The 25952-nt window shown below is 45.3% G+C and overlaps 1 protein-coding gene across 1 annotated transcript in view; it reads right to left on the bottom strand.

Moving 5' to 3' along the window:
- Positions 1-2447: 2447 nt before the first annotated feature.
- NEURL1 (neuralized E3 ubiquitin protein ligase 1) overlaps positions 2448-25952 on the bottom strand; it is an 83445-nt gene continuing 59940 nt past the window's right edge. Inside the window, exons 4-6 of the mRNA XM_035547772.2 lie at positions 18193-18873; positions 4417-4563; positions 2448-3088 (exon numbers count right to left, since the gene is read on the bottom strand). Coding sequence (XP_035403665.2) covers positions 2847-3088; positions 4417-4563; positions 18193-18873 — 1070 coding nt within the window. The 3' untranslated portion in view covers positions 2448-2846. The remainder of the gene's footprint in view (positions 3089-4416; positions 4564-18192; positions 18874-25952) is intronic.

Below are 25952 nucleotides of genomic sequence, written 5' to 3' on the forward strand. Positions count from 1 at the left end.
CTCACTGCAGAGGGTCACAAGGAAGCAGCTTTCTTGCCACCATTGCTCTTACCTCAGCCTCTTGTTCTTGCCTGCCTGTCATGTTTTGCCACGCTTACGGAAGTGGCAAATACTCAGTCACTCATGCTGCTGCAGGATGCCTAAATCAACTTTATTCACAATCACAGTTATCCAATTTTTCACAATTAGTTATTCTTCTCTTTAAACAGAACACAAAACATTTTAAAGTAAAGCGATGAAATGCAAATGACACAAGAACACAGAGGTACGTGGGAACCTACACAATTCAAACAAAACAAAAGGTTAGGACTGTTGTTCTTACTGTTACTGCTTTCGCTGTTTTTTTTCTCCCTGGAGAGAGCCTTGCTCTCCTACCTGCTCACAACTGAAGGCCAGCTGATACTGGAGCAGGACTGAACCCCAATTTTTGAGCTTGGATGCTGGGGGAGCTTTCAGCTTCTGCTAACTCCTAGAGTTTGGTCCACAGTAAAACAAACACAGTTATATATTAAAACACTCTGAATTCAAAAGGTGAAAAGGGAATTCACACCACTGCACTGATACCCATGGATGGAGTTTCTTGAAAAATAAAATGTACCCGTTGGCTTGCCCTGCACGGGAGGAAACTGGTCCCACTGACATGGTGAAGGCCTGGGAGGCTGCTTATTGCACATTTCCCTACATCCACTATTCCAAAGACACGTTCCTACCCCTTGGGTTCTCCCTCTCTGAAATTTTTGCACTGGTGTTTGCATAACTACTGACACAGGCTCCCCATGCCTGCCAGTCACTGTGCTGTCCTGGAGGCTGGCTCCATGCCTGCAAACTGGCTGTGCTCCTGGCATGGCAGCTGTCACCCTTTCCTCCAACCTCTCACTGACGGGTCCAAATGCAGGAGCCAGGGTGCTCCAGGGCTTTTGACAGCCAGCCCAGAGCACAGGGCTGAGCCCCTGGGTTAGGGGTGGACATGAGAAGTGTGCAAAGAAATAACGTAAATCCCTGTAACCAGGGTATCAGCGTTCAAGTCACGGACTGCCCGCCAGGCGGGCAGGGAGTGGCTGCAGGTCCCTGCAGTAGGCTGCAGTGATGGCGGTGCCTTTCGAGAAAGGCTCTAAGATGCGCCCTCCAGCTCTCAGCATCTTCATTGACTTCTTCGAGGGGACAGAGCAAGGCCATGTTTTCCAGGTGCTCTCAGGAGCAGCTCCTGTGGGCAGGTGCTCCTTCACCTGCTCCACTACACGCAGGGCTGTGGGTAGCCATGCCAGGAGAAGGCTCAGCAGGATGGGTAAAACCCCATGCCCTTCCCCAGCCCGGGCTGGTGGGCAACATGGCAGGGCAAATGCGTCTGCTGCACCCCGGCCCTGACCACCCTCCTGGGCCCAGGTGCCACCTCTTCCTCCCACACAGCCCTGGAGGCACCAGGATGGGGCCAGAGGGGAGACAGGGTGCACCAGCTACAGCAGAGCTGCCCTGGCTGGGCCCAAGGTCCAGCAGCTCTGGGCCAGGCTGGCGGCCATGATGGTGCAGTGGTTGTCATGGCAGCCATGGGGGCAGCCATTACAGGCACCCACAGTGGGGACTGCGGGGTTCCCGGCTGGGCCGGGGCGGGGCGGGGGGGGTGTTAAATAAACCGAAGCAAACTAAACCCCTCAAGCTATAATTTTCTTTTTCCCCTTCTAACATCTAAGGACAGCTATGTCCTGCTGGCGGGCTGGCTGTTGAAGGGCTGGCTAAGTACCACCTGGCTGTTTTTGTCTTAAAGCACAGTGATAAAGTTACCAGTAAATGAGACCCGCAGACATGTAGTTTATACATTCTCCCCCAGCGGGGTTGGTTTTTTTTTTTTTTTTTTTTTTTTTGTATGTGTTTTTGGGCTTGTTTGTTTGTTTGTTTGTTCTTTTTTTTAGAAGTGTTGTCTCGATGGTAAGGGGAGGAAAGGCGAGGGAGGTGTATCTCCCTCTCCTGCAGGCCATGGGGGCAGAGATTCTGTTGGATCCCTTGAGCTTCATGGAGACCATCTGGGACAAGCCACAGCAACTCGGTGGTGATGGGGTGTGAGAGATGCTTGTCATGCAACAGGATGGCGACAGGAGGTGGTGGGATGCTGCTGGGAGGGAGGGTGGCCAGTGTTGGCTGCCAAACCCACCGTGAACGCCTCTGCTGGGGAACAGCAGGACAGCCCTCAAGGTACTGCCATGGTGCTGTTCTCCTCCCCATGTCCACAGGGAGAATTTTGCTTCAAAAGTTCCAGGTCTTTTTCTGCACTGGCTCCAGGCCTTCCACTGCAAATGTGCTCACTGCATCTCCCTTGCTGGGTCAATATTTACCTCACTCCACACTTTCTAATGGGCTTCCTATGGTCAGGCTAGTTGTACACAGAAACACATTGCTTATTTCTCCTCTTCTGCCAAGGTGTCCTCTGCACACACCGTGTCTTCAGAAGGAGAGGTGCAGCACTGAACCTTTTACCACTTGCTCTCCCTGCTAAACATCGGACATTCCCCTCCGCTGTGCATGGTGTAGAAAAGGGATGATTGCTCCAGCTATTGGTTTTTTTTGTTTGTTTGTTTGTTTTGGTTTGGTTTTGAGATAAAATTTAAAATCTGTAGGAGACAGTAGTCCACTGTGATTTCTCTGATGCACTGGAGTTCAGTCCCAGGGCTTGCTTGGAGGGTAGAAGAGCAGCATCTAAGCTGGTGTCATTGGTTGTCCATGGAAGTGGGGATCAGGGTGGTGGGGGGGCGATGGTTTTTGAATCTCCCAGGTGATGAATAGAAACCGAGACCTGCGTTACTTCACAGCCTCCTCTCCACCTCCCTAGTCCCACCACAGCATCTGCTGCTGCTCTAAGTGCTGCGGTATGTTTTGATGATATCTTTGATGGCTCGTCTGCAAATGGGACAGCAAGCATTGGCCATCTTCTTGAGCTTCAGCCCACATGAATAGCAGAGACACATGTGTCCACAGGAGTAAATGACCGTGTCTACCATGTTCTCATAGCAGATGGTGCATTCGTCTCCCCAGGGCCCTGAGATGGATGGGGAGATGGGTGACTCAGGCAAGCTGACAGGAGAGTTGGGAGCTGTGCCTGAAACACAAAGAACAGGGTCACTCGTACTGCTTGAAAGGTTTATTGACACCCTGAAGCCAGCTACAGAGGGAGGAACCATGGCCTAGAAGCAATAGATGCTCCAGGTTCAGGGGTCCTTCCTGTGATCTGCTGGCCCTGTCGCTGAGACCTGGTTCACATGCCAAGGCTCAGGGCAGCAGAGAGGCAGCATCTGCTGGGATCTGCCGCCCACATAAAACAAACCAGGAGACAGCTGTTTCCAAGCAGCAGGGACAAAGAGTAGTTTCGCATTTTCAAACCTCTGTCTAAATATTAACAAAGGAGGAAAAATTAGAAAGGGTGGATCAAGCCATCTGCTTTGAAAAAGGAGAGGCTAGGTGGCACATGGTGGCAGCAGCTCCCAAGACAAGCAGTTCTTCATCTTTAAGTCTGATATAGGGATCTGGGTTTACAGTGCCTGGCTACAAATCACCCCATCCACGTGGTGGATCCTCCAACAGAGGGGTGAGGTGGTGCTGACATGGACTGCATTTAGCTCATATAGGGCACACTGCTACAAGAGCTGCAAGAGGCTGCAGTAATTATGCTTATAGTACACACCTGTGACAAAGCCTCCCCATGAAGCCAGATGAGGTAGCAAGATAATGAGAGAATTTCTTTTTCTATTCCCCCCAAAACCATTAAAAATCTTAATATTTGCTCTCACAAGTTATTAGACCTGACACTGAAAGTACCTGTTTACCTTCAAAGAAGAACAGCCTCGGTTAGGACAACAGTGATAAGGATTTGGTAAATTATACAGCCCTGGGATCATGCAGGTCCCTGAGGTTTTAGAAATGCTGCAAAACATCCTATCATTTGTACCGCATGTATATTTTATCTAAGTCCTACTGGAATTCATTGGCATGTTAGAAATATCTGCCTTTTTCTGAAAGGGGTAGTGTCGGTGTGTGGAGAGGGAAAGGGGGGGATTAGGCATATTCAGAGCTCCAATCAAGTTAGCATGCAACGTGTCACTGTAACACAGTGCTCCAGGAGGAGCTGTGCGTCACAGGGCCATGAACATAACAGAAACTTTGCTGCCTCCCCTGGGACCTTTCATGATGAAAAGGGTTGGAGAAATATTGCTGGCTAGGCATCTAAGCAGCTTTCACGTAAGACCGACTGAAAATAGACTTTGCAGAGGCTCTCCCTTCCTCCCTAAGGGAGCTGACAAGAGCCTCTGTTGATCACTGTGTTTTTAGAGCCCTTCTGGGAGACAAGTCTGAGACCATGAAGGGAGGCAGAGCAAGACCAGGCAAGGGGAGGCAGAGGAAAGGAGGACAAAGAAATCTTACCACACTTACCACTGATAGAGCTGCAGAGTGGGCCAGAGCCACATGTCGACAGTACGGGGTCAGAGACACCACTGCAGAGGATGGTCGGGGAATTGGGTGTTGACGTGGGTGAGCTTGGTGTGGATGGCCCCAGACGCTCGGCTAATATAGTGGAACCTGCACCGTGAGAAAAGAAACCAACAATTACTTTTAAAGACCGGGTCTGACAAGGCCTGAGGATGTGTGGCTGGGGGTGCAGCTCTCGATGCTTATCAGGACTCACGTCTTATCAGCTTGAAATCTAGGGAAGAGATAAAGAAGAAAAAAATTCACACACCTTTTCAAATGCTAGCAGCTGGCCCAGAAGTCCCACAGCCCCTGAAATTAGCTGCTGTTCCTTTAGCCATCGTAACCCTTTGTTTCTGCCCTTTAATGTGTCTCAGATCATTAAGTGCAGTTATTTTCTGTATGGTCTCATGCTCATATGCGCCCTCAGCACTATATCCAGTGATGGGCTTGTAGCCAGTAGAGGACAAAGCCTGCACCAGGGTGGGCTAGGCTCCAGCACAAGAACGTATCACCTTGTCAAAGCACTTTATGCTAACCCAGAGTAAAATACATCCCAGGCTCTGATAAATTCATGCTAAGTCACCCAAGGACTTCCTAGACACAAACGTGAGGGTTTACTGATCAGGAAAACAGATCTGTTAACTGCCCTGCCTCTTTTCTAGGGTGTCAGAAGAGGGGATAGCAGGTGAGGACAGAAATGTGGGTAGAAATCGCTTCGGGCCAGCCAAGAGAGAAGCAACCCAAATGCATTTGAATCTGGGATGAGCAAGGACATCCCCCTCAGATCAGCAATGTTTTATCCCTGTACATCTGAATGTGATGGCTCAAGTATGCAGAGCTCCTTGACATCTTTTCTATGTGTCCCCAGCTCTGCTGCCTCCTGCTCTCAGTGCTCACCATCAGCTCTGGGTTAGTGTGCTGTTTGCCAGAGAAGCCAGCTCTGCCCCCCAGTCTGCTCTGCATCCTCCCTTCTGCTGTTAGAATAACAAGCATCTTAAAAATCCTTTCCAGAAGGAAAAAAAGAAATGGGAATGCTTAAAATTCTGGCTGCTGCAAAGGTTTTTGTAAGAGATTCATTGTTAACGATACAGCCTGGGCTTCAATAACACAGTGGTGAGACAGCAGCACACACGTGCACGAACCGAGATATGGTTTCTTGGTGGCAAGAACAAGTTTTATCTGCAGTTTTAAAGTTTCTCCCTGGCAGCTGAGAAGCTGGGGTAACTCCAAATCAGCACTAAAACACCACGGCTTCTCCGTGTGGCCTTATAAGGAGCCCAGAGACACGGAGGGCTTGGAGCCGCAGTGTCCTTGATGGGTCGGGAGTTACTCTCCAGAGAAAAAGCAGCAGTTGGAGGCCAGAAAAACCCTGTTTTTCCTTCTGTAGAATGGGTCCTTCTGTTCCTATTTGCAGGGTGACTAGCGAGCCAGTGAGGACCAAATCCAGGAAGCGGGGACTCCAAGTGTCAACTCCGGATTGTGCAAAAAAGCAAAAGCACAGCAGCAGCAGATGCCAGATCCTCCTGCCCTTTGCAGCACACCAAGACCGAGTAGTTCAAGTGTGGCACAGGGACCAGGAGGTCAGCAGGGAGCACGTTTGGGTTAAAATCTGTTCTGAGGTCTGCATACAGGAGAATAAACAACGTGCTTCAGCCTTCAGTCCCTCAGTTTCACTGTTCTTCAAATCAGGAGCACTTTGCTCACAGGCACAATCTGAAGGAGAATTAACCTTTGTAAAAGGCTTTGCGACTCTCACACTTGAGATGCTGCAGCTAAGCACCTCCTTTTTCGCAGGGATGGGAACTGAGGCTGAAGCTTGGCTCAGTAAATATGCAAAATGATGCAGCCTCTAATGACAGCCACTAGCAATGTCTCCTCTCCTCCAATCTGACAGATGACCGTAGCAGAAAACTTGCCCTGTGGGTAACACATGCTGTAAACAGGCCCAGCAGGGGCACGGATTTCAGCTCAGTCACTGCACACAGAACAAACGCGAAGGCTGAACAGCTGAACAAGTTTTTCAAGCCTTCCCTCTTCTCCCTGCAGCCCAGAGACATTTCTTCCATTCAGCTGACACACAGCATGTTGCATCTCCAACACCAACCTGGTCATTTCATTAAATGCAAAATAAAGCCTATTAAGAGCACTTTTTCCTGGGCTGATAGGGGAATTTGGAGGTGCCCCAAGTTTCACAGACATGAACTGATGAAGCCTGCTGGCACCAGTGCAAACGGCCTTTCTGCAGTGCAAGGAGAGTTCGTCAGTGCAGGATCTGCAGTCTGCTCCGGCTGAGTGGCAGGGCTGCATCCCAGCATGGCCCTGCCCAAGGCCCAAGGGCCAGCACACCCCTTCCCAGCTCTTTCTTCTAATGCAAGGCACAGTTTTTGACTTTTCTCCAGCGTAAGTATAGAGCTTTGTTTAGAACAATCTGAGTTCCCTACCAGACAAGACGCTTCTCCCTTGGTGACAGGATAATCAACATAAGACAAGTTACTCACGCTGCTAATATATTGCTGGATGGTGTGCAGACACCATGACAAGGAGCACGGAATGAGATCATGTGCGGGGTGGAATGAGTGTGGCCAGCCTGGCTTAACTAAAACCAGATACATGTGCTCAAGGCCAAACACGCTCACTGTGTGCACAGAGCTCCTACCAAAAGCTAGCTTTCAATCCATGATTTAAAAAAAAAAATATATATATATATATATAAATCTTTTTAGGTATTTATTTAAAAGCATTCTACCTCTCTGTAAAGCTCCCAGATAACTTGCCTATGCTGCTAACTTGCCTCATGCTTGATCTCAAACGTGCTGAACACACCAGAATCACCTTTAAGCAGATTTTGAATCGATTCCATTTGGTGCTTTATTTTTGCAGCACTAACATTAGGAAAATTCAATGTAGTTTGACTCTTTCTCTGCAATTCTGTGTCATCACTGTGGGAGAGGTGTAAATAAGTGAACCTGTATGTCCACCCACAAAAGGAAAGAGAGTATTATATTTTCAGTAGAAGAGCGTATGAACATGGAGTGTACAGACAGCCTCATGTGGGGAAAGGCTGCTAGTATGCTAGTGGTTTTTAACTCAAAATGGTCTTGCCAAACCAGAATTAGAGTCAGAAAGAAAAGGGAAGGCATTTGATAGGATGAAAAGAGAACTATAACACTTAAGCAGAGATAATCAGCTACGAAAATACAGGCCAGGGCATTGGACCATTCAATGAGAAATACGGCTGTCTTAAAGAAAAAGGCCTGGGGATTGCTGGAGGTCACCAGATAACCATAAATCAGCAATGCCATCCTGTTATGGAAAGGTTACACCAATCCAGGGTTATACGAGGGTGGTTAAGCTCTGGAGCAGGGACCTGAAGGCACTGTGGTATCTCTGACCCTGGGAACACTCAAAAAACTCAACTGGTCATGGTCTTGTGCTCACTTGGCACTTAGCCCTGCTTATGAGCAGGAGGTTGGAGAAGATAATTCCCAGGGGTCCCATGCGACCTAAAATGTTGTATGATTCTATGATTTCAAGATGGTAACAGCTTTCACAGGCTGCTAAAAAGAGGGAAGAAACAATCTGTTCTCCGTGAAAATTCTGCTTAAGACAAGAAATCCTGGCATTCCTAAGGCATAAGCTGAATGTTAAGGCATTTGGGTTGGACATTATATAGACAGTGAAGCACTGTAAAGCAGTCAGACTTCCTAGAGAGATTACGGCATCTCCAGCATTGGAGTGCTTAAAGAAAAGTAAGGTGAGGTAGGTCAACCCTTGGGATACCATCCAGCATTTACAATTTTTGTGAGAGTGGTTATCTGTATCCGTAACTGCCCTTTTATAGAAGATCTTAAAAGTGACTAAAATGCAGCAGCTGTGGCCCTCGGAGATGCTGTTGGCTGTCTTTGTCTGTTGTGGTGAACAGGGTGGTTTCCCAGAACATTGCATTCTGCTCTCTGGGGATACCCCCTGGGGCTGTCCTGGCTTTTAAAAATACATCTTTTTGCTCATCTCTTAATGGCAGCTGTCTATGGAAAGCTGTGCCACTGAAGTTTTTAAGTCGGCAAACAGGACAGATACAATGGCAATATTCCCTAAAAATACATGAAATTTGCCAATTAACATTCCCCCCTTAACTCTCTCATTTATAACAATATTATTTGTACATTTCTTTCTCATAACAAAGTTCTAAGAATAGTACTTATTACTGTGTAGGCCCCAGAGAGAATATCAGAAAACAACCACAACAGCAAAACCAGGTGGGTAGTAGCAATGTGCTGTCTGTATTCTCCTTCTGAACGCACTCAGGGACATTTGCTACGCTGCAAGTAAATACCCAGGGCATTTCTGTGACCTGGAGCAGGCAGTAGCTGCCACAAATCTGTTCAGCAGCTCTCCCAACCCACTGCTAGCAAGCAGCACATGCAGACTCCCAGACTCCAACTCCAGCTGAGATGGTGAGAACAGAACAGTAATACCAAAGCGTAGGTTGCTTCCTTATTACTGCTGTCTTCGGAAGAATGAATGAGTGCCATTTCAAGGTGTTCATAACGTATTTCTTCATCTGGTATCTGTTCCTGAGGGAAGAGATAGAAGGGCAAGGCCATTCATGGGACTCATATAATGACAACGGGCTGAACTCCATCCTATTATGAAAAACATCTATCAGTCAGTGAAAGGTGCCCAGCAATTTTGGGGGATTTGAACACAGTATTTCTTGTGCTGTCTCAGATGGGGAGAAGTGTTCATGATCATAAGGAGACAAAAGACTACCCATTTTACTAAATCTCTGTCTTCCTCTCTTATTCCTTTCCCCCTCATAATTAAATTCAACATTATATGGTCCCACTGCACTTTTTCAGATCCTAACCCAGAAGGCCTGCAAGCACAATGTTTCTTTTGGAGCACTGGGACTGTACTCATGGAATTCTTGCAGACACCAGGCTCCACAGGCTGAAAATCTCTGCTGCTTTGAAGTGGAAATGCAGTATTGCATAGCCTGGAGATTTTGCTTTCAAGGAAGAAAGAAGCAAACCAACTAGCGAAACCCAGGCTTTGCTGGCTACCAACAGGAATGAATAGTATGACTTCTGCCCCCAGAAGGGTTTCTGGCAATACCAGAAGCCTATGGCAAGCACCATCTCAGGTGGTTCATTCACTTCCTGCTAATTGCATTACTTGTCTAGGCTGTTAATGACTATTTCACAAATATTATAAAAATAACGTATACCCACTGCCTGCACTCCAGGGCTAGCCTTTGAACTCACCCAACTTAAACTTCGTTTTTCCTGGCTCACAGGATGCTATCAGTAAATGACCACTGCTGTCCAACTTTAACGGGCCTTCCCCACCCATACCCATCACAAGGACTATGCCAGGATCTTAAGTAAACATTGTACCTGAAAGAAAAAATAGGGGAGCATCCTGCCATAGCTTCTAAGAAAGATAAAGTCTTACACAACATACTTACTTGCACATATGTTGATCTCCCTTTCTTGTTTTAACACATCTGTTGCATAAATACAACAGCTAATAAAGACCAGATAATTACCAATAGTAATCACAGATTTTCAATGTTGTTCCATGCGTCCGCAGGTTCCAGAGCTTCCAGCACGCAGTGTAAATGACTAGATCAGATGCTGAAATCTGGCTGCAGCTTTCAATTGGCACTTTTAAAGGTGCACGAGAGAACCATGCACTTCTCATACATTTTAGTCCAGTGAGCACCTGACAGTCCCATTCATTTAGCTGTCTTACAAAACTCTCAATTTGATTTCTGTTTGTTGGGAACCAGATTTTTAAGCCTGTCAGCTAAAATAATTTTCCTATCTCAAAATCTATTCAATATATGTTCTCACGTTTAACACTGTGCATGTATCAGGGCCATTGATTTTGTTATCTCGATGGAATTAAGGCTCTTTGAAAAATCTGGCACAAAAATCTGTGGGTACTGAGCTCATGTAAACAGCTGACTGTGGAGGTCTGTCCCATAACACACGTGCTCCTACGCTGTGAGCGAGCTGAGAGGTTACAGAGACTGGATACTACAGCAACGTAACCCTGTAAAGTGTCATATCTTCACTTAATCTTACCTGCTACAGATCTTTGCCCTTATAGTGACCCCTAGTACATGACAACCTGTGGTAAATAACCATATGCAAGACTCTTGTAGGACCTCAGTTTCAGTCCTTACTATTTTTTAATGAAAAGTCTCATAGTTTTCTGCTCCTGGATGTAGCCTGCGTGGAACTTTACCACTTCATTTTTTTTCCTCTGTTCACCCTTCCATTACAGAAAAAAAAAGAGTAGATACATACCTATATTTATTACAGAATGCAGACTTTGGTGGAATTACACAGCTGTTTTGCATATTACAAGAGCAAAAGCCAATACTGAAGATGCAGTCAGAGACCTAGAACTGTACACTAATGTGCCTTCCCTTGACCTTGCAATCGCGTGGCGGGACACAGTGTACTGAGATCTCCTGGGTTCTTTCCCCCGTCTTCTCAGAAAGTGAGACAAGGTTTCTCTTGATATTCACCAGACAGATCTCTCACTTGACACCGATACCGGAAATCTTGGTATTCCTTCAGTGGTACATCCACAAAAAGGTGGGCCTTATAAAGACAAGCTTTGCAAGGCCTAAATTCTTCTACATTATATTTCAGTAACTGGCTTTCACTAATGCAAATGCTCCATCAGCTGTAGAGAGAGCTGCAAACACCAACCACGGTTTTAGCGAGCTTGTCTCAGTGCTAAAATAACAGCTGTTCCCTCAGCACGCTCTCTGTTCCAAAGGGTAGCCATGTAAATTTATGCATATTATCACATTTTCTTGCCTCCAGTCAAGGCTGCAGGAGAACTATTCTGTCCCATGGGGCCACCCAGGTCTTGCACAAGAGGGACTTTTGAATACATCATGGTAAAACAAAGGAACAAAGCACCTGTAGCTGCATGGGCACATGGTAGTTAAAGATCAACAATAATGCTAGGGAAGGATGTAATCATATCCATCACTTCTGAATGCTATAAAACACATGTATTTACACAGCCAGTTGTTATGTTCCCACGGTGATGGGAACAATACAGCATTGACCAGAAGCCAGAGCTTCCTTCCCCTTGGGCTCACTGTTTGTGGCCAACCATGCTCTCAGAGCCCGGGCTCTGTACTGCAGTTCATCTCTACCTCTCAGGTGACTGACATCAGTTGATGATCCACGGGGAGTTTTGCATTCAACATTTCCTGGGCGATTTTAATTCTGAACAGAACAATACTGCATTTCTGAGCAGACCAATGCTACATTTTGTCCTTTGTGAGGCCGTGAAAACACAAGGAATTTTGCATTGTGCTACAGAAATGTCCAGAAAAAGGTCAAAAAGCAGCCTGGCAGATTCTGCATGCAAAACCAGAAGGCTTATGTTTGCAGATGGGTGTCAGACTTAACCACAGTTTCGGGAAGCAAAAGTTAGATAACAAATCACACGTAGAACAGTTCAGACTTTCTTGTGGCTCAGAGAAGGAGTGTGCTTTACAGTTTCTCTAGAGTATTGCTGTCTGCTGTGTCCAGAATGGCAGCAGGGCACCAGCACATCCATTATTTGCTGTGCAGTTAAGCAGGAGAAATGAAAGCTCCAGACGCTACAGCCCAAAATGCTGTCTGAAGCCAAAGAGCACCTGGCAAACTTACAGGCCAGCTGGTGTCCCTCCTGACCCAAAGGGTGAAGTTCAGTGGTTAATCAGCACTTCATCCTGAAAAGTCCTGCGGGCATGGACACCATGTGATGAGCATCTAGCTGAACCGAAGTGGAAGAGCCTTGAAGGGGGCTCCATCTCACTTTCTAGACCAACAAAGCACCCAGACAGATGCTTGGATCAACAAGAGGTCAAAACTGAGCCTGGATTAAGTAGCTGAAATGTATGAAGAATGAGAATTGGAGCTTTCATCTTGTTTAAGAAAATAAAAAGCCCTCTAAAAGAGCACAGGTATTAATTACTCTGACCAAAAAGGGTCCTGTTCATAAACCATGCCTTTTCCGGCTCCATCTCAAAAAGGCCCTTGGACTCAGGATAATTGGGAGACTACAGCAAAAGTGGTTCTGTGAGCACAAGGAAAACTGCTGCCTAACCCAGCTGCTCCAGCGCTATGCTCTGCCTGGAGGGACGTGTATAAATAGGGTGGCAGATACATACAGGAGATAAATACTTCCACTTTTCTTGGCCAGCACTGCTCTGATTTCTATGGGACACGCTGCTGGATGAAAAGGGGTTTGACAAAGAAGGAAAAGCTAGAGTTTAGTCTGCTATGTCACTCTCTCAGTAGCCACAATAACTAACATTTGCCAGTGCTGGTTCACAGAATAGGCAGATTTTATCTCCTGACAGATGAGCTGTAATTCAAAGAGACCTGTACATGATCCTGTATATTCACTGTAGGCAGGCAAAGACGTTATGAGATAAGGGATATCTATACATCACTTTTTATGAACATCTCATTGCATCCAGGGATAGTTTATTATCCTAGTCACGATAATCACTTTTACTCTCACGGAGGGAAGTGTAGAGAGGGCGAGATATTCGCATGCCCCGGGGCTGTCACTTGGAGGAGGTCTGTTTGCTTTACCCAGCCTCTGCCCAGATGCTGGCTGATAGCTCAGCACACGGGTTAATGCTCGCTGACTTACCCATGGCAGGAGTGGGTCCGTGAGTCACATGTGACAAGATCTTTAGCTGGATGGCACAAGCCACAAGCAGGTACTAATTCTGACACTGCTGACGCTGACCCCAAGAGACAAGCATCTGACTGCATCCAACTCTCCATGACCATGCTGTTTTCCAAGAGACAAGTTGTAAGCACTTTGTCCACTCTCACAATACAGTTTCCCTTTGTGCTAATTCTCCTTCAAAGCATTAAATGGAAAACAGGACATGAATGGAGAGATCTACGCAGGGCTAGAATCAAGCTCAGAAGTTCTGGGCAATGTAATGCTACTGTGTAGGTCTTACAACTTAACATTAGCAATATGTACTTCACTTGCAAAGATAAAACCACATACAAGAGGAAGGTTTATAAAGAGGCATCTATTAATACAAGAGGACTTCTTCTGAAGAGGAACCGATTATTAACTCTCTTCCCTCATTTTTCATGGGCTTTCACAGTGTCCTTCTTAAGCCCCTTATTCCCATTTTGCTGACTGCTGCTGCAGGAAATCCCAAGGACCCAGGGATTCACAGTTGTTCTGTCCTGGTCAGCTCTTGCCCCCTGCCCCTTCCCTGCTCTGAGCCCATTGACAAAGTTCAGCGAAGTCTGAAAGGAGGATGGAAACCTCAGCAACAATTGATTTCTAAATATCTTGCAGTGGGTGCCTAAGAAGGCTCTCCAGCTCAATGCACACTGTAAAGGAGGCAGGAGAGCTTAGCCCATGCACGCTCTGCATTTACACAGCATGGATGTGAATACACGTACCCACACCAAATGTAGGCTCTTGGTCAGCATGAGGACGCATCCAGGGAGCTGCAAAATTGAGCAGCTGTTGCAGAGGAGCTGGAGATATTGAAGTGCATATGCGGACAGGACACAGATAAGCTGGCAACTCAGCTTCATCAGTACAACTGCTGATGGAACATATCATGTCATTGCTCAAAAGAAGACTTCAATATTACTGGAAAGGATGAAATTCACAAAGGAAACCACACACACAGACACATGCAAAAATATAAAGGAGAAGAAGAATGATGTTTTACGTTCTGGTGATTCACTCTGAGACACAAGAAAATGAAAGAATCTCCCCAACCATTTGGCTCCCCAAATACTAAATATATAAACTTGTTGCTGTGATAGCTCCTGCAGACATGAGTCATACATTTTAAACCCTTATGGGGTTGATCAATTTAACTTCATAAATGAATTACACCACCAAAACCAGACCAATGTATCCAGACTGGCTCATTTCAGTCTTTCAAAGCTGTTGCTAAAACTGTGTGAGAGTCCAAACGCTTACCAGCAAAAGCTGAAAACAGTAAATAAACTTTAATAGGCTGTTTTTGTCTACTGTACAGGAACAATGCCTGAAAACAAAACAAAACAAAACAAACAAACAAAAAAAACAACCCAAACCAGAACTAACAGAATTCCTGAAGGATGTGCAAACTGTTTCATTTCTACATGCCTGATGATCTGGGTTTCAGTTTGGCTGTCCTACATACATAACCCACAGAATTTCTGAATCAAGACCAGCACTTTACATATAAAATATTTAGAAATGCTTCCAATACTGACAAAAAGATCTATTGCCTCCCTCAATAGCTCGTTCCTGTAGCTAATTACCCTCACTTATGTCTAATTTAAATGTGTCCCTTCATTTGCCAGCAGCTTGATATTCTTATGCTAGTATCTGCTACATTAATGCACTTTCCTCTTTCATTTATCTTCCCTCCATGTAGTAAAGTCGCCTTTTAACCTTTTGTTTGCAATAACATTGACATCCTCCCACCTCCCTTTGAAGATGGCTGTGGTCTCTCATCATGCTATAGTGGTGCTTGGGTTTCACTTATTTTCCTTGTGGTAGGGAGGCAAAAAAAAAAAAAGTTTCCAACATCATCTTCATTTTCTGCTTTTTTTTTCTCCTGAAGCAAACACATTGCCAGCATAAGATGCCAGGCTGATAAGACTGGAACAAAAGTCAGAATTCTTTACTATCAAACCAACCTCACAACCTCACACTGCCCTGCTCTCCTATAGAGTGCTGTAAGACCATCAGCCTGGGTAGAGATGGTCTCCCCTGATATTTAGATTAGGAAATGCTGTACCAATACCATGGAACAGCTGCTGGCAGCAAACAACAGCTTCCACGGTAAAGCCACTAGCCAGGAGAGCCCTGAGCTTGGTCCTTCTCTGGATCAGGATCAAATAACTAATCTCAGGTTGTGAACTGTATTACTCAGTGAAATACCATGAGCCTTCCTTGATTTGGTTCCCCAAATCAAAAATAAACCTTCTCTAGATTCAAGGGTGGTGTTGTTGCTTTCCACATTCTCCATCCTCCCAGAAAAGCAGAAAAGATGGAGAAGAAGCAGAAACAGCAACTTTCATTTGCTGTGTTTTATGGTTCACTGTGTGTGTGATGTTCTTTTAATACTGCATAACAGTGCTTTGATTATTCCAATAATGACATGCCCCCAGAAGAAGAATGACATCTGCTATATAAGATAGGTTTGGTACAATTATGCCTCTTGCAGTATTTCTGTCTCATTTCTTTCAAGGACATGGAACTTCACGTTTTCCATTAAAGCTAGAAAAGATGACTATAAACATGTCTTTTCCTGTGATATAAAGCTCAAACTACAAAAGATAGATCACACAAAATTATTCCTGCTTGCATTCTGAAGACGGAGCTTGTCATTAGAAAGATGAACACTTTATATTCTTCTTACATTTTCTAATATTATAATGACAGATATTATGGCAAGTGCCATAATCTGTTCCACTGCTGTGCAAACATTGCACATCACCTCCCTAATAGCACTGCAAAAGCTAGAGATGGAAGTTCATTATTTTCTTTGCCTTCTATCAGGATATTGATGATCTATATAATTACTGCAGGTGCAGAGATGCGCAGTGGTGAGACAGCACCAGCAGTTTTCTGGGCAGCAGCACTGTGCTGATACTGGGAATGTAGTGCTTCCAGCATTATTATACTGGAAAAATAGGTCTGAAAAGCTTGGTTTGTATTTGAACACTTGTTAAAGATTACAGGCAAGCTCCTATTTCATAGCTTTTAACTGGGACACAGCAGCCTGCTGCCCAAGCTGACGTAGCTAAAGCTGTATGCCCCGCAAGGTCCTACCCTTACCTTGAGCAAGGCAAGGTCAGCAGGTTCAGTTATCTTCATTTGCATCTCATGTAAGAACAATAACCCATTTTCAGCTTCTCCTCCAGCGACAGAGGCCAGGAGACGTCTGTTATGTGCATACAAATACAGGTAGTGTGGAGTTTTCCAGCTCAGCAGATTTCCATCGGAAAACATGGATTTATCTAAAACATTTACTGGGAGCGTACCAGTTTGGGCAGAACTTGTGAGCAGGTAGGGAGGACACCCATGGGGACTGGGAGATAACTTGCTCAACAGGAGGTTTGCCCAGGATGCAGGAGGCCCACTTGGGCACCACCCAAGTCAGTGCTCTGTTGAATTCTGTATGAGGACATGAATCTGATCTTCTGGTGAGACACATCCTCTCTGACCGGTTTCAGGACCTATTACATACAAACAGGCTATTCACTCTGTGCAAAAGTGCCAGAATTAGTGATCTCATATGAAAGGGAGTACTGGTCGATGACTTAGTTTTACCAGAAGCCCATTGACCCGAGGATGTTTTCCTTCTTACGTATAAAGAAGCATTTAATCTTCCTGCTTGGACTGGGATCTGTTTGACTTCACCTACCATTATCAAAATTATGTGTTGGTGGACAGCAGAGCTAGCCATGGATTACATACAGTACCCTCCGCAAATGTAATCAGGTTGAATTATCAGGGATTGAGTCCTGTGCTCCTAGAAATAAATCGTAGTATTACATTTGTCATCTGTGATCCCTTAATAGCCACAAAACACTGACAGCAAAGGCCTATGGTCAACTTTAAGCAAATCGTTTAGGGCACTTTGGACTGTGGTTAATGTGAACTGGACCCTGCAGACAGATACGTGTGTTCATAACAATTTATCTTCAAAGACTCTCCAAAAATCCTAAGAAAAGAGGTGTTTGTTTGGGTTTTAGTTGGTTGAGTTTTTCTTATTGGGTAAAAAGGGTATTTTAATAGTTAGGATTTGAAGCAAAAAGGAGCATATGTGTACTTAAATGTCTGTGAGTATAACAGTGTAAACAAGAAAGGAACTCTTTCAAATAATCTCCAGTTAGCACAGGGCCAGGAATTACATCATGTTGTCAGAAGCCATCAATTACTTTCTGACAGCAGAACCATGATAAGGTCCAAATTCAAGGTCAACTACATCCTACACTTGTGGCCTTGTGAAGATGCTTGCCCAATATCCACACACAAAGTGGATCAGTCACTTTTATCTTTCTTTTTTTTTTTTTTTTTCTTCTGATTCTCTCCCCCATCCCACAGGGGTGGCGGGTGAGCAAACGGCTGTGTGGTGCTTGGCTGCCTGCTGGGTTAAACCACAACAAGAAGGAAACCCCTCTCCTGTTGTGCTGGTCAGTGCCACACTCTGTGCACATCTGGCATTATGAAGCATGGGGCTTCCTCTCCGCCTTCCAGCCTGCCTCTCACGTATGAGCCTAGGGGAAGCAATGGGACTGCTTCTGGGGACTTAGACTTGCCAGAGAGCTAATGCACAGAAAAGGGAATCAGATCTCATTTTTCTTGCTGGCTATGCCCTAGATTAGCTCGTCCCAAAGCACCTCTCCTCCCCCTTCCTTGCTTCTCCCAGGTCAATGGTGACTCATCGGTACTCAGTGGAGGTCTCTGCAGCTTAATTCATTATCAGAAAAAAAGATTTGAGACTGTCAGATGAAAGATACTACAGAAGTGGAAAGAGGTATGTCTTGTAACTCTGCAGCCATGCACTACGTACATTATTTTATTTTCCCTTAAAAAAAAAATTATACCTGATCCTAGAGTAGGGAGGGAGCTTTTTCATTCATTCCCACTACCCCTCCCCACAGCACGTCCCACCTTGCTGTTTGTGCACGAGGCTTTGGGAAGGGCAGGGGTCGGACATACCCAACAAACGGATCTGCATGACGGCACCGTGTAAACCAAAGAACATCCAGAGGGGCTGGGAAGAGTCCACGCAGACCTGCATGCCGGTGCTGGCACCGTTGTGACTCAGGTGCAGCTCGCCGTCCAAATTCACCATAAATCCCAAGATGTCTCCACTCTGGAGGGACACCAGGACCCGGCAGACAGCCCAGAACTCCTTCCGATCGACCAGGGACTCAGGGTTATAGGGGAGGTCGCTGGGGCGCAGGGTGCTGGGGTCGCAGGACGTCACCCCGTAGGACAGCGTCCCCGTGCGTGCGGCATTGGACTTGTTAATCTTGACGAAAATGGTCTCGTTGATCCGAAGGGGTCTGCTGGTGAAAACCAAAGTCCTCTCCTCCCGGGCGTGTTCCAGGCGGGCCACGGTTTGGTCATCGAGGATTTTGACGTGGGCTCCCCGGAGGTGGTGGAAGCGGAGGTCGCTCTCGAGCTGGGAGGGGAGGAGGTGGGAGTGCTGGGAGTTGAGGGAGTTCTGCGGGATGGGGCACGTGGTGGCCGTCACGTGGAAGCTCTCCTCCTGCAGGTTGAGGTCGCACAGGCTGACCGAGAGGCGCGCGTCCTCCGTCTCCTGCCGCAGCGAGGGCCGGCGGATGGCGGTGAAGGAGCGGGGCCGCAGGCAGTCGGGAGGAATGATTTCGCTGTCTGCAGGGAAGGGCAGGAGAAAACAAAAGAGGTGTCACTGCAGAGAGAATGGAAAGTGCCCGGGAGTTTGCAAATCGCTACTGGTTTGATTCAGATGTTTAAAAGGGAAAATCAGAGACCTGCTGCCATTAATACATTTTCCCCTTTAAAATATGGGAGCAGAGTGCCTTAAAAAGTATTTGCAATTGATTGCTGTTCTTGTGCTGTCCACACCAGCACCACCATTTTCAGCTTCTGAGTAGGCGGACTCAAAATCGATGGAAAGAATTGACCAAGGGAGGGTCTCCTTGGAGAGGGGAAGCAGAGTGTAAATATATGAAATACACCTCGAATGTGCCAATCAATATCCATGCAGGCTCTGAGTTTTCATGCCCTGGTCGTTGTCTACAGCAATTCTCATAGATCTAGGAAATGAATTTCTAACTAGATATTTTTTGCTTTGAAACAAATGCTATGTTCAGTTCTAATTTATTTATCATCATATGAAATTTAATTTGTATTCCTGCATATAATTAATCATTAGTGGTCTGGTCCTCACTGCAAACCAGTACAGATATGGATTTCACAGTGTAGAACTTGGGCATATGCTGTTTTCTATAAATAACATACAATCATTTATTATGTCCAAGACAAATAATCAAAAATCAAACCCATAGATATATAACAAAGAAAGATGGTGCTTACGTATTCGTACCCATTAGTGGAAACAGAATTGAACCTTATCCTCTTTGTTAGTCTCACCTGCTGTTTCAAGAGCTAATCATCAATTTATTCACTTCTTTTTTTTTCAATTTATTTCACTTCTTTTTCCAGGGAACATAAGCACCTGCCTTTTATGCTTAAATTACTTTTATTTAACATATTCTTAGCTACACTGTTACCATAGAAATTTCAAAGAGCAATATGCTGGGGAGAAAAAAAAAAAAACACATTACTTGAACAGATTATAAAAGTAAGCTGAGATAATGCAAAGATTTGTACATATGCTTAACTTTCTGTGCTACACGAAGCCTATCAGCGTCAAGAGACCATTCTCCGTAAGAAAGCTGAGCATGCGGAGAATTCTCTACAAAAATTACAATAAGCTATGACCCATATTGACTATTTGTCCACAGGAGCTATGCCTGCACCAGGCCTGAAGACTGCGTTGTGGCTTCAAGCCAGGCTCCAAATGACATGAGGTGGGACCACCCCATATAACACAATCCCCTGACAGCAGCACGAAGCAACACTGCCTGATCCCAGCCTGGGACCTGCTGCAAACATGGCACAAGGTGGAAAAACAAGAAGAGGAAGAGGAGCAGAGACTCATTCCTAACCCGTGGGTGAGACCCTTGCAGGGCACACCTCTTCCAGCCATGTCTCCTTGGGATTTTCTTTTATGACAACAAAAGAGCAGGAACCCAGGTTATTTCAGGATTTTCCCCATGGGATGAGCCCTCTCCTGGTACACCAGAGTAGTGGTTCTACCCTGGTGCGCCAAAGAAAAATGCCAGCTTCTGAATAACCAACATCTCCCGCAATGGGTGAGGTCTGACTAACAGCCGTTCCTGCCCATCTCTTCTGGGAGACCTGACAAGAGCACACCCACACACAGTTTGGCTTCAGTAGGGATCTTTGCTTTGCTTAAACTGGGTTATTCCAGGCTTCTCTTTAAATAAGCTGCTATTACAAGGGAAGCACAGTCTCAAAATAAAACAGGGCTTTGTTTCTCATATTTGATTTTCCCCAAACTGATATTTCATCTTCTCTTCCCAGAGGTTAATTAAAGAAAAAGAGGGAAAAATAAAATCAAAAATTACCCCAAGTAATTTAGAAGCAGGTTGCATTAATGCTTTGTAATATATGGGCTAGCATTTGCATTGCAAGTGCCTCTACTGGATAGAATTAGATTTATTTTGCCTTCTTTTGGCTGGAAATCCACAGAGGAGAACAAATTAATACTGGCAGCTGATGACGATCCTTTGGTGTAGGTGAATGGGTAGAGACCTTTCTGAATAGGAACAGAAGGTCCTTTCTATTTTATTCCCTGTAACTATGCATGTGCAGCCTGGCTGACAACTGTGATGTGTGGGTAGCTTGCAGCCAGGGTTTTGAAACAGCTTGTTTTCCACCAGGATGCTTGCATTTCCCTTTGGCTGCTGGACAAAATATCTCTTTCTATCTGAAAAGAGGTTAAGAGAGATGAAGTTCTTCCGCAGCCAAGACACATGGCAGTGATAGCAAACCAGGGTTACGCTTCCAACTGTTTTACTTAAACCCATCAGTAGCTCAGATGCCTAGCCACATAAGGGATAAGATGTCTCAAGCATATGGGATTGACTGTGAGACTTAGTTCATTAATGTTTGCAAATATCCATGGAAAAAAAAGGATTGCAGTTTACTGGCATTTGAAATAAATTTGTGAAAATTTTGAGATGAGTGTCTAAGAGATGCTGGTATGCTCCAGGGCTCTGTTTCTTCACAAATCACAAGATAGCCAGCCAAAGAAGAAAAACAATCCCATCGCATATAAAGTAAAACGAAGTGGGATTCATCTTTTGGGGTGGCAGATAAGTTGGAAGAGATGTGGAATGCCATTTATCCAGAATAACTGATAACAGCCAAGGGCTATGAAAGAACAATTCTGGTGAAATGTGAAACAAATGGGGTGACTTTGAGCAGATTCTTTCCCCAAAGGAACCCAGAAACAAGTTGTTTTCTTCCCCCAAAGCTTCATTTACCACTTTGCTAACACAGACCCAGCTGCTCAACTGACTTTTAATGCCTACAAAGGAAGGACTCTCCATGTAAGTGTGTTCAGGAACATTTCTATTTGCAGAGACAAACTGAGAGCACACATCAAAAAGACAGAATGACTTTACGTGATGAGACTGTATAATACGAAAGGGGTCCCAGGGCCGCCACCACGCGCAGCTTGGCACAGGCTGGCTGCCCAGGTAGCTTTCCAGAGAGGTTTTGTTGACTTCTGCATCAGTACAGTTCTGATGCCGATGTTGTATTCATAAACTTTCCAGTAGTGATATACCCTTAGCCAAAGCAGAAAAGATTTCCACTAAATACAAATTTTCTGCTCCTCAGTTCAAGAACCTGAGGCACACTGAATTTTTGCAAAGGAGGCCTGACTTCACAAATTGCTTTGTATCTTTTTCTGGCTTTGTTTAGTAAAAAAAAAAAAAAAAGGAAAAAAAAAAAAGTGAGCAGGAGTGATTTATTTAGCAAAGTAGAGATGAAGGGCACTTAAGCAGTTCAGCAGTCTTCTGTTTTCTCCCCCTCTTTAGCGATGTATATCTACAAAATTTATATTCTCAGCAGCTGGTTCCTTGCATACTAAATTAACTTGAGGTATCTTCCTCAGACAAGAGGCTTCAAAGCTCTCCGTTTTCCTGCTCTGAGGGCATGGAGGAGCCTCCTGCTTTCTGCAGGCTCACAGTGACTGCAGTAACACTTTAAAACAGCGGTTACGAGGTGCCGTTGAGCAGCCAGATACAGTTGGAATCGCTGCATCCAGATCAGAAGTGTGTCACTACCGCCTTTTATTTGAACCGCTGCCAAGTGTTGACTTCCTAAGACCATCTATTTCCTTAAACATGTGTAATAAAAATAATATATATTTATTACAGATATCACATGCATGCATGCTTACTGTATCTATGTGCACATTCAAACACAAATGCATTTCTAGTCACCAGCATGCACACATCATCTCAGCCCTATACAAACCCAAAGGGGATGTACTGCCATCAGGCTGTCAAATCATTATTTCCTTCTTTTCCTTTTCAGTATTGTTTGTTACTGCCTAAAGAGTTGACTTTCCAAGGTCATGAGCAGCAGGGATTCACACACCTGTAGAGGATTTGAGAAGGCAGAGTGAACTTGGCACCCACACAGATGCACGCACGTACTGGAAACTCCAGATTTAACTGCTAGCTCTAGGGAAGCTGACCTCCTCCTCTCCATGAGTTTTCTGAGACTGGAGCAAACCTCCAGCCTCACATAAATTGAGTGGGCTGCAACCACTCCCCAGAATGAGCTACAGAAGACCTAACATAAATAAATCAAACTTGAGACTTATGACTAAAACAAAACAAAATAAAAAAAAAAAAAGGAAAAAGAAAAACAAGAAACCAACAACCAAAGCTTTAAGATTTCAGGAATCAGGCTGATAACCTGATAACATAAGAACCTATCCCGTTTCTAATGATCTTTCCTCCCAGGAGAGAGATGCTGAGAAGACAAGGAACAACCTAGGGATTCCTTGTGTCTGGAGAAAATTTCTGTCCTCTGCTACTAAGTAGAATAAAAAATTGGTAAGGTCAGAACATTGCTGGCATGTTCCTCTCCTTCCAATGCACAGCCCCATGTTCTTTCCTTTCTTCTGTTCTTTGGTTTACTTCTTCACAAGTGCATTTCTCTTCTTTCGATGCCCCATTTCACCAGGTAATATTACTTTTAACGTGTACTGGTGCTCACTATGTAATTTCCGTGACCAAAGAACCTCAGAGGTGCTAAGCTACCAAAAGACATCCTACAGTCAGTGGCATCTACAGGATTGTACTGTGTAAATGTACAACTGCAGAAGGAGTTATACCGTATCACTCCCACCATGCTGGAGCAGCTCCATTCCTACTCAGGAGCTCAAAGGCAGGCTGCTTTTCCCACTGTCAGTGCTACCTGTCACATGGGGTTACGCAGGGAGGATAACGGGGCTTCCAGCACCTGGGCTCTTGCACCATATCCTCCATGGTCCACAGCAGACTTGGGCAGCTAACAGTGCATTTGGCAACACTTTGCCATTGAAGGGGATGTCTCTGAAATGTGAGGCAGATGTACTGGGCTGTAAAATAACATCACCCTCAGAGGCAATCGGGAAAAGCAACCAGTCATAAGACAAAAAGCAAACCTATGCTCCTGGAAACCCTTCCTCACACACAGCCCTGTGCTCCCCATCGTGGGAGTGCGGGTATTAATCCTGACCGCAGTCTTTGCTGCCTTGCTGAGCCAGTCATTTCAAGCTGATGCATGCTGCTGGGAACCACCACACTTCAGCCCAGAAGTAGCCAGAGGAATTTCTATACATTGTTTATAGCTCCATTTATTATGAGCTCTAAGGCAGCTGAGGACTGAAAACTCAGCAAAATGGAAACAAATCATATTCACACTAATCCCTCAGAAATGAAGGATGAAGATCATTGTGACCTGGGGGCAAGCAGCAATACTGGCTCCCAAATACTCTTGGCTGCCAGCTTCTCCAGCGTGTGTACAGCACCCACTCCACAGCACCACCTCTACTGGAAAGAAGAAGAGCAGCCCTGACTGGATCTGGGAAGAGGAGTATTGCTGTGTGGCCCTGGGTTCAAAATTCACCCAAATTAAGGGGCAAATGGAAGCCTATCTGCTGCAGCCTGCTGCACTCACAGTGTTTGAGATGTCCTCACTACCAGAGGATGCTCTTGCTCTAGGCTATCTCGGGCTCTGCCATGTGTATCTTAACTGTTTTACTGCACCAGGACAGGCTAAGCAAACAGGAGAGTGAAAATCACCCTTACTTAAAATAAACATGGAAAAAAAATTGAGAAGTGAAGAAAGCCGAGGCCACGCTCATGGTCATTAAGAGACAACGCTCCACTCACAGAGCACGTCCAAAGTGCTCTTGCCTGCTGGCATCGTGTCAGAGCAGACACTTGTAAAACTATTTGTTTTTCTGCAAGTTTGTACGCTCCATGTGAGGTCTGGAGAGGAGGCTGGGCTCTGCTGCACTCAGCGTAACGCTGCCGAGACCCACACTTCTGAGTGGATGCTGCTGCTGGGATGCTGCACACTGGTCTCCCCCTCCCGTCCCTGCTTGTTACTGTTAAATCCTGAATTTATATGATCCGAGACCACTCCATTGTGTTTACTTCTCATAAACCATCAGGCGCCAGAATGCAGCTTCTCGGATCATGCAGTGAAGCCACTTTCAAGAATTATTGTAGCATGTGGGAGGCAAATGTTTAAAATCTCTCAAAGGAATGATTCAGACTAAAAACCTCCTTTGCCATATACTTAGGAATTCACTTCTACAAAGTACATTTCCCTTTATGAACAACCGAGAAATCAAACGACCCAAGTTATTGCCTCAGATCAACTATTCCTTCTCCTTGCAAAACACCCACATAGAATCAAGGACAACGGTTAAACAAACACCTACTTATACAATACCTGCACATGTGCATGTCTCTATTTGTTGATAGTATAAATAGCCCGTTTCAAATAAAGCTGCTTCCTTCTGCTCTCGTTGCTCTGGCTCCTCTCTTTTTTGCATGATTACAGGAATACATGCAAAGCTACAGCCAACAGATGATTTCACTTGTAGCAGCTATATGTGTAAGATGCCCGGGCTGCTCTTTAAGAGACAGCAAAATCTTTTCTGGGGCAAACAGCACCTAAGATCAGGACCCAGGTGCTGGGCTCTGCAGCAGAAGATGCTCCTCACCACATGAACAGAAGGGAGAGATAAATGGTTAGAGGGAGGCAGAAAGAATTAATGTTCTTATTTTATAGACTGGAAACTGTGGGATGGGGTAAGTTGTCCAAGGGGACAGTCAATTTCTCCAGCAGAGGTCTTAATTGAAAACTCTTGGGGTTCAGCCCAAGGCACAACAAACCGCCCCATTTCCCACGTAGCACCCTCTCATTTCCTACCTCTCCATTCAGTGCTTTATTCTCTACCTGCTGCTCCTCTGCTTCCATCTGCAGGTTCCTCTCTCCACCTCAAAACTCAACCTCCTTGGGACCCTTGTCCATTACGGGATCCCATATGGTCTGTATGAAAACTGTTGTTCAAGAATTCCTTTCTTCAACACACCAGCTTGGCGTCACTGCATGGTCAGTGGATGGCAAACATGTTTTTTATGTGCATTCCCATGGTTAACGTAGGAGTTAATGGCTACATGCAAATTTTGGCTTCCTGCTCGTTGCAATTTGGAAGCTGAGCTAACTGATACAGCAGCCATTTTCATTGCAGGAATGAGAGCCATGTAAATCAGCTGAGCCCATTTATTTGCTTACAACCAACACAGTCCAAACTAGCTTTCTTA

Source organism: Cygnus atratus, chromosome 7 (genome assembly GCF_013377495.2).
Source record: "Cygnus atratus isolate AKBS03 ecotype Queensland, Australia chromosome 7, CAtr_DNAZoo_HiC_assembly, whole genome shotgun sequence".
Taxonomy (NCBI): Eukaryota; Metazoa; Chordata; class Aves; order Anseriformes; family Anatidae; genus Cygnus; species Cygnus atratus.